Source organism: Canis lupus, chromosome 35, assembly GCF_011100685.1.
Source record: "Canis lupus familiaris isolate Mischka breed German Shepherd chromosome 35, alternate assembly UU_Cfam_GSD_1.0, whole genome shotgun sequence".
Taxonomy (NCBI): Eukaryota; Metazoa; Chordata; class Mammalia; order Carnivora; family Canidae; genus Canis; species Canis lupus.
In genome coordinates, this window is record NC_049256.1 from 25,541,793 (window position 1) to 25,554,412 (window position 12,620).

The following is a 12,620-nucleotide window of genomic DNA, read 5'->3' on the forward strand; positions in this document are numbered from 1 at the left end:
CCCGCTTACTGAACGTGTGGTATTCAAGGTCACTATGCCAGAACCCACCAAGTCCGCGCCGGCCCCGAAGAAGGGCTCCAAGAAGGCGGTGACCAAGGCGCAGAAGAAGGACGGCAAGAAGCGCAAGCGCAGCCGCAAGGAGAGCTACTCGGTGTACGTGTACAAGGTGCTGAAGCAGGTGCACCCCGACACGGGCATCTCGTCCAAGGCAATGGGCATCATGAACTCGTTCGTCAACGACATCTTCGAGCGCATCGCGGGCGAGGCGTCGCGCCTGGCGCATTACAACAAGCGCTCGACCATCACGTCCAGGGAGATCCAGACGGCCGTGCGCCTGCTGCTGCCCGGGGAGCTGGCCAAGCACGCCGTGTCCGAGGGCACCAAGGCCGTCACCAAGTACACCAGCTCCAAGTAAACGTGCCAAGTAAGCGTCTCCTTCCCAACCCAAAGGCTCTTTTCAGAGCCACGCATGCTTTCAACAAATGAGCTATAATGCTTTTCTAAAAACTATTCTCAAAGCACCCTAAATCAAGTTTACTCTAAGATCGATACATCGCTACGACCTCTATAATTTTCTCTTAGGATTGCGTAGCAAGGATGCCACAATTTCCCCGGTCGATAACCATACCCATCATAAATTGAGCGCTCGCTATGCCCAAAACCGGTCTGTACAACCATTATTCCTTAGTTTCACAACACTAAACCTCAATTTTAAATGAAATGCCATTTCAAGTGTACAGCTCTCCTTCCTGTGCGCAAGGCTCCAAATTCATCGTGACATTCAAGGACTTGGGTAAGAACGGTTTCCCCAGAGCACAAAGCATGCTGTAAAAACTTGTTTTGCTCAGAGCTTTTCTTTTTCCTTTTCCAGCATATAGATACTGCAATAATGAAAACGAGCTTAAGACAACATGAGTTTTCATGGAAATCTTACACAGGCTTTTCTGGCTTGCTAGCGTTGCAATAGCGCCCATTTCTGCTGGTGGGGGAGGTAGGGTGGGGATCAGGAGAGGAGGAGTCTGTGCTGTATCCTAAAGGCGCAGACAGACAGGAAAGGGAACCTGTCCTGACTTGGAAGGGCTTTCAAATCCTGTCAGCTACTATAGCTTCTCTCCTACAAAGTCCTATTGCATTGCCGGTCTTCTTCCAGCATCCTTAGCTGGGAAGACCCCAGGGTCACAAGAGAGAAGCCCACTACTCAATCCCATAAAGTGTCTGACTGGAGAGGCAAAAGTTACCCCAGGACTGAGGCCCCCTTTCCTCCCCTGGCCCCTTGCCCCGTGTCCCTGAGAGGCAAGGACTGAGAGGAGGTAGAAAGGGAAAGAAAGCCCTTCCCGGGAGGATGTGGCTTCTGCTGCACAAGGTCAGATGGCATAAAGGGTTTCTGCTGCTGCTGGGAATGGATTATTGTGGGGAAAAGAAATCTGGGGAAAAAGCTGGGGAGCTGGGAGGAACTGGCCAGGGGGTAAGCAGTCAACAGTTGAGAGTTCCCCCAAGAAAACGGATGAGATTATCTTTCCAGGTGTAGCTGACACACTCACCGGTTCCATCCTCAGGGTAGAAGGATGAACTAGAAATGAGCACACGACCAGACAGCACATGGGCACCCCCACACACCCACTCGCCCAGAAGATGGCAACAGTGTGTGCTCACCCTCCGTGCTGAGCAAGGTAGATTGTGCCACCCACAATTCCGACCACCACTCACTTGCTTCTGGCACTGACATCACAGGGATTCGGAACACCCGGGCTGAGGATTAACTCCAAGATCTCCCAAGCTGGCTTTGTACCCCTGAGCACCCGCTCAAGGCAAATACAAATCCTCTCTGAAGGAATAAGCTTCATTTTTGGTCTCAGCAAATCCTCCACACATAAGATAGCAAAGAAAATGAAAGAGCAGCTTCACAACCAAAATCAACACAGGATTCAACAAGACAATGTAACCAACAAGAAGAGAAGCACACAGTGGAAACAAAAGGAGTAAAAAGAAAATGAACAGATACAAACTTCAAGTTGCTAACTTGAATATCTTTAAAAAGGACAAGGAAAACACTAAGTGAAATATGCTGAGGGATTAAGAATACAAAGAATTTTCCAAAAAGAGTCAAAAGAACCAAATACGACTTCCAGAAATGAAGGTGTGGATATACACGTTAATATACATTAATCATATGAAAATTAAAATTAAAGGCTTGCTAAACGGACCAAAAAAATCAATAGGCTCCAGATGAAGAATTTTCATGAATTCTGTAAGCAGACCTTATTTATCCAAAATGCAGGGAGAGAAATGTAAAAGTGAGTTTAAGAGATCTGGAATTAGTAGTAAAATTGTCTGCCATGTATCTAATCATGGCACCACAAGACAACCAGAGAGATTGATGCTGGTGTGAGCTTCCAATGATCATGGCTGAGAATTTTTCAGAGTTAATGGATTACTCATGTAACTCAAAATCAATAAAATAGGGTAAAACTCATACACCAAAACGGAGGTCACTCTGTCACACTGTGAACCAAACCCCATAAATTCTCCCAACAAACGTAAAGCTAGTTTTCTAATCTGTTCTGCTAGATGGCAATAGACTGAAGCACTGTTATAAATTCCTGAGAGTGGGAGGATAATTGGCAAATAGATTATTTACATGCACTTGATATCTATCTGATTACCAAATTTTGCAAAACCTAATCAATATGTGATGATTTAATGGACTGTTACATATAGTACTATCATTAGCAGACCAGAAACTTTGATATTTTTTCCAATAACTATTTCTGTAACTATTTTATCATGGTATTGTGTTAGTTAATGTCACACGCTATATGCCATGTTAAGGCATCACCGTCATTTTCTTCCTTTTCACTAAAGTGGCTTTAGTAGTTCCTGACTTGTTAAAAACCTGTTTGCTTGCATGCATGGATATGTATATAATCTGTGTGTGTTGGTTAGTTTCCTTCTAAATATATTTTTAAAGGTTTATTATGAATGATGTATGAATTTTCGGTATTTGATGAAATCAAGGGCTTTTCCTCCTCTAGCCTGCTACAATAAATTACGAGTAGATTCCCTAATGCTACCCTATACTTGTATTCCAAGGCCAAATCTTCTTTGGTCATTTTCTATTAGTATCTTAAATACTGGCTGCGCACATTTTAGATTTCCGGGGGATTTTTCCTCCTCTCTACACACATAAAATCATTCTGTGATTTTCCCTTTTCGGTTAACCTGTATCAGATTTGGTCAATAAGACTATGGTAACTTTGAACGCTTAATTGTGAGCCTCTCCTCCATCTGCTGCTAGGTAACAAACTACGCCAAAACTCAACAGCTTAAATCAATGAACATTTATTATTTATTTTTTGTGGGGGGCGGGGAGGGATCAGGAACCTAGAAGTGATTTCCTGGGAGGTTCTGGCCAGGATCTCTCATGAGGCTGAAGTCAAGATGCAAACACGCACAGCAGTCACCTGAAGCTTAACTGTGGGTTCCCTTCCAAGGTGGCTCACTCCCATGCCACCCAAGTTCCTGTGGGCTCTCAGCAGGAGGCCCTCCAATTCTAGCCACATAGACCTGTCAGGACGGCTAACTGGCTCTCTTCCACAAAGACAAATCATAGAGAGAAGGGAGGAGGAATTTGTCACAGAGTCTCTATGACCTAGTTCCAAATGTCACACGCTGTCACTTCTACCACTTTCTATTAATTAGAAACAAGTCACTTAAAAAATGGCGTATACTCAGAAGGGCAACTAGGCTCTACCTTTCAAGGGAAGGATAGCACATTTGTGAACATACTGCGAAACCAACACATCGTCTTCTTTATGCTTTAAATACTTGATTGTATAAAAGTATTTGTGCTTTAGACAGTAGACAGAAGAACTGTATAATCACTTGGACCTAATACTTTTCTAAGTGGTAGCTCTTTAAGAATTCCAGGAAATTGGGGGCATCTGGATTGCTCAGTTAAGCGACTGCCTTCAGCTCAGGTCATGATCCTAGGGTCCTGGGATGGAGCCCTGCATTGGGCTGCCTGCTCAGTGGGGGAGTCTGCTTTCTCCCTCGGCCACTTCCCACTGCTGGTGCTCTCTCTGTCTCTGGTAAATAAATAAGTAAAATCTTAAAAACAAAAAAAAAAAAAAAGGATTCCAGGAAATTAGACCATAATTGACCACTATCCATAAACACAAAATCCAATGAAACTCCCACATGATGCCCAGGTCGACTTTTCCCTAAGATTGTAAGGGACCAAACAGTGTCTCTGCATTACATATAGCAGCACGTTGCAGGTACTTAGAGAAAATATTGAATGAATTCATCTGAAAACTCCTAAACAGCCATCTGTACAACAAGACTCTGGTTCATGAGGGTTATAAGAATGTCCAACAAAACTAATGGGTGTGGAGAAAACAAGTTAAAAGAGAAAACAAAATAAAAAGATAAAACCCCAGAAAATACTTTAACTTATAAAAATATAAGAAATTAACAATCTGGAAGGACCAATTAATAAATTTTGCAATTGGACAAGTTAAAGCTACATAAATAGACTTCAAAGGCAAAATTTGAGTTAATGATTGAGTCAGACTTAAAAATGACCTACAATGCTTCAAGTGTAAAGTAACAGATTAGGAGGTAGCAGAGGGACATGAAAGAAGAAACTAAAAGCATAGTTTAGTCATGAAGGCTTATAAGGAGACCCTTGACATGTGTCAAAATTCCCTACTAAATTGTACCATGGCAATCATTCCAAGTATTTCTTATAAATCCAGAGATAGTCATGGAAGATCTTTGGGCACTAGAGATACAAAGAGAGATGAGGTTGTTCTTGTCCTACTGGAGCGCTCAGGTTTGTAGGCGATCAAGGAAACCCACAGCTCATTGCTTGCTTCTTATTTATTTATTTTAATAATCATTTACTCACACCTAAAATGTTTATCACTCTTTAGAAATCTGATGGCCGGTTTATGGCAACTACAGAACTCATTAATTGATGCAAAATATTCATCCAAATATTTTAGTCATATTTAGAATAGAGTATACTAATATCTTTGTGCTATAGTCCGAAGTCAAGGTATAGTCCCATAAGATTGCCCTCATGTCTGACATCAGCTGCAAACTTGATGGGTTTACCAAAACCATCCTCAGATTTAGTTATTCTTTAGATGATTCACAGAATTCACTAAAAGTTATTATACTCAAAGTTGGGGATTATTATAACAAAAGAATAGGTTAAGCCAAAGTAAGAAGCAGAAGAGCAGGGTCTCTGAGGGTTCCTAACTCGGAGCTTCTGTAGTCCTTGCCCTTTGGGGGAATAGGGAGAGTTACTGCCTCCCTGCAACACAACAATATTTTAACAACACAATACACATTGCCAACCAAGGGGCTTCATCACATACACATGGTTTACTGTCCACGTGGCTGATCTCTTACTCTGCAGTCCCTCTGGAGGTAGTCCAGACACCACACGGCCCAAAGCCCCCAACATAAAGGACATTATGTACAGTGTCCTGAACAGCCCAAGGCCTCTTTGTAACCAAAGGTATTCTTATCCTGCAGGACATTCCAAGGGCCTACACATCACCTCTCAGCAAAGGGCAAAGGCCACACCTCCCTTCGCTTAATATTAGCTCTTTACTATGCACATCGTCTTAAGAAAAACTATGTTTTTACAGTTTTGATCAGATATCTGTCATTGACCAGAACTTGAATTCTCCAACTATTTGCCTTTTGATGGTTCTGTCAAATAGTTTGGATTATTCAGGTCGAGTGTGAACTCAAAAGTTATAAGGAGATTTCTTACTGAAGGCTATTTTTTGTACTTTGTTCAGATGAACAACTTCAGCTGTCTCCCGCCTGATTTATACTCCCAGTGGTCCTCCAAGCCCTGGCGCTGGAAGGAAGACTGAGGAGCGGTGGAGATCACCCAGGGGATGCCCACAGTTCTCAAGTTTCATTTTGCTGTCGTGGACATGCAGTGCTGCACAGAACAGAAGGCTCCCTTTGCTTTACATGAACAGCAGCATTTGAATGGCTTTTCCTTCCATAACCATGACCTTTGCTACCATGGATAGGGACTGGGAATTGTGGAAGAAGTGAAGGACTAAAGTTTTAGAATTTTGTCGAAAAGTTTAACCATGAAGGTTAGGCTGTATTTCATAGTACAATACAATAACAAGTATCACAGCCAAATTACGACGATTTTTTAAGGAGAAACATGGAGCATAGGGAAAGAAGGTGAGAGATATTGAGAGGGACTCAGAAAAAGAATGGAAGCAGCAAATGGCTAAAGAGCCTGAAGACCGAAGAGAAGCCACAGAGCACACTAGCCAGAGAGAGCAGAAAGGGAAAAGAGGGAGATGAGGGGATAGACCTTGTCATCTTTTGGGCACTTCACCTGGGCATAGCACCTGTTACATATTGAAATACTCCCCACGTTTCGTGGGTCTTGGGGCGAGTGGATGGGTTACAATGTTACCATGTCTGGGAGGTACTCTCTGACCTGCAAAAGTAAAATGGCACCCTTCTATCTCCTTCATAACTTGCTCTGTTTATTCTTCTTCATTACACTTAGCACTAACTGACATGAATCTGTGTATTATTTGTTTCCTCGTCCCATTCTCCAGACTGTAAGCTCCACTGGGTTGGGTTAGGTTTCTTTTTGCAGCTGACCTCCAAATGCCCAAAGCTGTTCTGCCCATACAGTAGGCTGTCAATGCACATCAATCTATAACAATAAGGAGAGAGGCCAGAGCTGAGTTATTGCAATGGTCCCATTGATTTAGTGACTCAGCGTTTTGATACTTATTTCCACATCTGTACAGCAACAATAATAATTCTAGGAAGTAGTGTACTTTGAAGGATTAAATGAGCTATGTCATGTAAAGGTTTAACAACACTGATGGACATTTAGTAAGCAACAATCGCTAGCAAATCCATTTTCTTTAGTCACTGAATTAAAAGGACAATCGGAGTAGCCAATTCTTCTCAGAAGAAAAACTAACAAGAAAACAGGAGCCTTTGGACGACTAGAATCCCACCTCAAGGACTATATTTGGGGGATTTGGAAGAAAGATAATATTATTCAAGAATATCTCGACTAAGCATGGTTTGACTCATTAACTGTTTGTGCTAACAATGACTAAAACATAAACGTAACACGGGAGTAAAGATATCTCATAGCACATTATACAAACACATTAAAAGAACTCTCTTCCTTGTATAAGAAATATTAATACTGATGGCAATGGGACTGAAGAAGAACCCTTTTTTCTTCTTCTGACATAGGAGAGGTATGAATGCAAACAAGAAATGAATGCAAACCGTAACTGAAAATGTGGATGACCTCATGGAATTTATGAAGTATGAAAGTCTGATCTGCCTGAGAATAATTAGTGTGTATCTCCCGCTCAAATCTAACCTGTCCTGGTTTGCTGTACACTGGTTCATTAGAGCGAGAGCATTACCTCAGTAAGAGCCTACATCAGGTGTCTTAGCATTTTCATTGTAGTTTTTGCTCTAATTATAAAAGCAGAATTTACTTCTGTTACAGGCCCAGTGACTGGGAATTCATTATTTACCACGGACTACCTTTGCTGGGAAGTCTAAATGAGTGCAAAACGTCTGTAAATGAAAAGGGAGGACTCATAAAATCTGGAGAAATGGAATTCTGCATTGATTGTAGATAACAATCCTTCGAGATCTCGCCTTTCCAGACATACAATTTGTTTTTCACTTTATGGCCTGGCATGGATGTCTGAGTGGGTAAGACCTAAGCACTGGTTTGGCTTTGGTGACGATCTTGAAGGTCAACAGCTTGGTTGAGCTCAGCTGACATTTGAGGGTCACCTCCAGCATCTGAATTAAGGGAATCACAATACTTGGAAGCAGTCTCAAACTTCAGCGTGCACCAAAATCACCTGCACTGTTTTTGTAAAACAGATGGCTGGGCCCACCTCACAGATCCTGATTCCCTGGATCTCTAGCAGGATCCCATTATTTGCATTTCCATGTTATCCAAGTGCTGCTGCGATGCTCCGGGCGCAGGACTCACACCACAGACCTGTGCTTTCAACCAGAAGAGGGGATTTCCTCGCAATACTAATACGAAACAGCCACACAACAATCACACTCCCCTTTCAACGGGAACTGGAAAGTCCTAAGAAGTGGCAGCGGCCGTCCTCCGCCCCCTGCGTCCACTCGGGAGTGGAAATGACCCCCAGGCCCGACAAGCCCCGCCCCCACGTCCCCGGGCTCCTAGCCACGCCCCCACGCCGGCTCCCTCAGCGGCCCCTCCTTCCACGCCGTCCACGCTGCCCTCTCATTGGTCCGCTTCCGCGCACACGGCCCGCCCAGTGCCCCAAGGAGCCTCCAGTTCCGCGTGCGCCACGCTACGTTCTTCCGGGTCTCCCCCTCCCCCGCCCCCGTGGGGTCGCGCGTCGCCTCCGCTTTGGCGGTTTCCCGCGGCGCCCCCTGCTGGAGCCGGCCTCGCACAGCTGCCTCTGGACCTTCGCAGCAACGCTGGGCGGTGCGCAGAGAAGGACGCAGAGCCGAGCAGTGTGCAGCCTGAGCAGCGGGACCGCGGTGTCCCTCGGTGGCCTCCTGTGCGGCTGCGTGAGCTGGCCCTGCTCCTCGTCTGCAGTGGCCGAGGGACCCTCACGGAGCATGCGCAGGGCAGCTGGCTTTCACAGCCCCAAGGACTGTCCCAAATTTATAGGACCCTTCCTGCAAATATTCGAGTATTAGTTTCTTTCATGATAGTCATTCTCATCCATGTATCTAGAACTGCTTTTACTTGGCAAGCATGTGAGAAGATTTTTTTTCTTTTCTATCTTAGAGAAGTCCTTTCTATTACAGTTTAGCTAAATGATGATGAGTTCAGTATATGTGAAACTGTTTTTTGGGGTATCTATTGTTATTTTTCTGACCAGAGTTGAAGTTTGAAATTATTAAATGTATACCTTGTAATAAATCAGATATTTGTATGCGTTAGGTGCAGGAATCACAGATGAAGTATGTTCATTGTTTGTTCAGTCTTCTATAACCGTAAGCGTTTTCCTTGGTTATATGAGATTCCAAGAGTACCATGCTGAAAACTGGCCTACAGTTAAAAACATGAAGTTCTAATTCTGGCAGTTCCCGCCATACATAGTGGCTGTGTGGTCAGGTGCATCAAGACCCTGAATGTTGCATCTTACCAGGGGATTTTTATTTTGTCATTAGGGAGTATAGTTCTTTCTCATGACCGGAAGTTCTGTCATTAGTTTTAAAAATGGGCCTTGTTCTGAATGTCCCTTGCTTCTTACCTACATTATTGCATTTTTACTTCGTTAAACTTTAAGTATAATTTCAATATCTGAAATTATTTGTCTTGGAGAGGAGGTGATCTCTTTATTTGGAAGCCTAACTTGTCACAGTGTGGTCTCTTCCTCCATTAGGTCACATTAATTTGCGTTTATATTTGTACACCCCAGACTGCTCGGAGAGGGCTTGGTGTTTAACATGCGCTCAGCAAATAATACGTGAATACTTAGATAGATGATCGATAGATAAATAGGTAGGTAGGTGGATGGATGGATAGATAGATGGATGGATGGATAGATAGGTAGATAGATGATAGATAGATAGATAGATAGATAGATAGATAGATAGATAGATAGTAAATAATGCATACCTACCTAGACAACTTGGGTTAAAGATGCTTCCTTCCTGGAAAAGGTTTAAGTTTGAGTCCCTGAGACACTAGAGGGCGCCCACCACTCCTTAATTTCAGGTAACTTCCTCTGAAAGTCTAGACTCTAGGCCTTTGGAGAAATCCTTATGGTAAAATTCCTCTGCCTTTTCCACAGTGCCACTTCTGAGACAAACAGGTTTCCTTCTTAGAAATCTTTAATAGATATTGTTTCCTCAAGCCCAAGCTTTCTCAAGAGCCGTGGCCCCATGCTAGCTGTCTCCAGTTCAGTTGAAAAGCCTAGAATCCTCTTTTTCCAAAGAGGCTGGCATTAATTGACAAAGTGCAGAATCTGATCATGGTATTTGCCCCCAGGGAACCCAATCAGCTGTGTTTATGAGGCTTCAGCTCCTAGATGTGTATTGTTCTTGGAGATTTGGGGAGTTTTCCTTGGTTTCTTCTTCCCTGGGCCATGATGTGTTACAGTGTTTTTGCAGTTTATCTAGTTCTTAGCTATTTTGCTTCAGGGTGGCTTTCCAGAATATTTTCTTGTCCACACTGGAACCAAAAGTCCTTACAGTGTACCTCTCATCGAATACTTTGAGCCTTCAAATTTGTTTAATATTATTATTGCTGTACTTGCTGTCTCTTGGTAACATTTTCCAGGCATATTTTCCCCCATCCTTATTTTTTCTTTATTAGTATTTTACAAATCCATGCATGATTTGTTTTCAGACTCAAGAGGAGCACGTTTTTATGCATTTTGTATCATACATACTTTCTTGGTTTATAGAAAAATATAAGCAGCATAAAAAGATAAAATATTGTGCACATTCCAGAACTCTAATGTTGGGGAGGAAGAATTTCTCTACAATTCAAGGTCCTTTTAGCTGGACTAAGAATCAAATTGATATGGGAAGATAAAGACTTGAAAATCAAATTTAATACTGTCTGTATGGGGAAGCCACATAGATATGGGAATTTCAAAGACAGGCAAAATAAGGTATATTTGTTGTTCTGAACGAAGGAGACAGGGCAGGGGTCTGGGTCTTCATAGAGAGGGAAGGTAATTCACAGAGGGATAAGAAGAGCAGATGTTTGGTAATTAGATGTTTGCCCTACCGTACAAATGGGTCACTCAGAGGAATGCCTGGGTGGCTCAGTGGTTGAGCGTCGGCCTTCAGCTCAGATCCTGATCTCAGGGTCCTGGGATCAAGTCCTTCATCAGTCTCCCCAGAGGGAGCCTGCTTCTGCCTATGTCTCTGTCTCTCTCTCTCTCTCTCTCTCTCTCGTGAATAAATAAATAATCTTTTAAAAAATGAAAAATGAGTCACTCAGATAAAATTTATCTCTGTTAATAACTCTTTTTCTAGGAAAGACCACCAATTTAGAATCTTCTGTTTGGTTAAGAGAGGGACAAAAGTTCTCCTGAGACTGTGGGGTATCAAGTGCCTTTAACTCAAAATAATCGACATGCCAAAGTGGTACATTTGGAGTGGAATGGTCGTGACTGTTCTTCAGTTTCCCCATCTAAAAATTCCTTGGGAGTTTTACATATTAAAAGTTGAGCTGGTAGGTTGTTTCATCTCATTGATCTAGTCTCCTAGTCCTGACAATGGGGCAGTTTAGTCAAACTCATTTCAGGAGGTAGTGATCCAGTTGTATTCTCCAGTTTAGGCCTAATCAGGCACTAAATAAGAGAAATTTCTATGGAAACAAAAGAGAAGCAATGGTTAATGTTTGGATCAAATGTTAACCCAGTTTTTTTTGTTTTGTTTTTCTTAATTTATGATGGACATACAGAGAGAGAGAGAGAGAGAGAGAGAGAGGTAGAGACACAGGAGGAGGAAGAAGCAGGCTCCATGCCAGGAGCCAGACATGGGACTCAATCCCGGGACTCCAGGATCATGCCCTGGGCCAAAGGCAAGTGCTAAACCGCTGAGCCACCCAGGGTTCCCCTTAACCCAGTTTTTGAGTCTCAGGATAGCCAGTTGAGAAAACTTCTGAAGTCAAACTTGAAGCATCTTTAATTAGAATGAGGTCACACATTGGCAATCTGATGGATCTTCCTATATTACACTTCAGATGTCTCTGGGGATCTCTTGAGTGGCCCATAGAGCAACAGGACAAAGACTGTCTATGCATGAGCTATTATGGCACTTTCTTCACATCAAGTCATTTATACTTAGTTTGCCAGGGCTCCAGGAGAAAGGGAAGTCTTAGATCTCAAAGGATTTGAAGTCAGAGAGATGGGAGAAGAATCAAAAGGTTAGTTTGGAGACTTGAAGCCACGCGTTGGAGGACACTAAGAAGAAATTACGATCTAGTCCAGTTTGTAATGGATAGTATTGAAATAGTGTATCTACAAAGATATGTTATTGAAACATATTTTCTCTCTATACTCCCCCCATTTTTACCAAAGATAGCCACATTAACAGTATTTTGTTTCCAAAATGAGTCTAGTATCAGAAAAATCTTGGCCTGATTATTTATATAAGTGCAGCAAGAACAGTGGTTAACCCTATAGACTTTTTAAAATCTGTAATGCTGGAGGTTTCACAAAGAGTCTCCAGATCAAACCTTTTTTTAAATAATTTTTTAGATTTTTAAAATTTAAATTCAGTTAATTAACATATATTATTACTGGTTTCAGGAGTAATGGTCAGTATTTTATCAATGGCATATAACACCCAGTGCCCATTACATCACGTGTCTTCCCTTTTTTTAAGATTTTATTTATTTATTTGAGAGAGAGAGAGGAGGGAGAGAGTACAAGGATGAGCAGGGGGAGGGGTAGAGGACCAAGCAGACCCCCTGCTGAGCAGGGAGCCTGGGATCACCACCTGAGCCAAAGGGAAACACTTACCCAACTGAACCACCTAGATGCTCCAATCCTATGCCCTCCTTAATGGCCATCACCAAGTTACCCCGTCCCCTCACACCCCTTCCCTCCAGCAACCCTCCG

General features: G+C 42.8%; 1 protein-coding gene across 6 annotated transcripts; it reads left to right on the forward strand.

The window, feature by feature from the left end:
• LOC119877877 (histone H2B type 1-M) lies at positions 1-7,561 on the forward strand. 6 transcript variants are annotated; one of them, XM_038584373.1, is made up of 3 exons: positions 1-424; positions 761-793; positions 1,523-2,980. In XM_038584373.1, exon 1 carries the CDS (start codon positions 35-37, stop codon positions 413-415), a length of 381 nt encoding a protein of 126 aa, XP_038440301.1. In that variant the 5' UTR covers positions 1-34; the 3' UTR covers positions 416-424; positions 761-793; positions 1,523-2,980. The 6 variants fall into 6 exon arrangements, with proteins under 6 accessions (XP_038440301.1, XP_038440302.1, XP_038440304.1 ...); XM_038584374.1 differs by having other exon boundaries at positions 1,557-2,980; XM_038584376.1 differs by lacking the exons at positions 761-793; positions 1,523-2,980 and adding an exon at positions 7,538-7,561.
• Positions 7,562-12,620: the final 5,059 nt, after the last annotated feature.

What these genes read in the sequence shown, in the direction of transcription:
- LOC119877877 (XM_038584376.1), top strand. Translation starts at nt 35, where the DNA reads ATGCCAGAACCCACCAAGTCCGCGCCGGCCCCGAAGAAGGGCTCCAAG.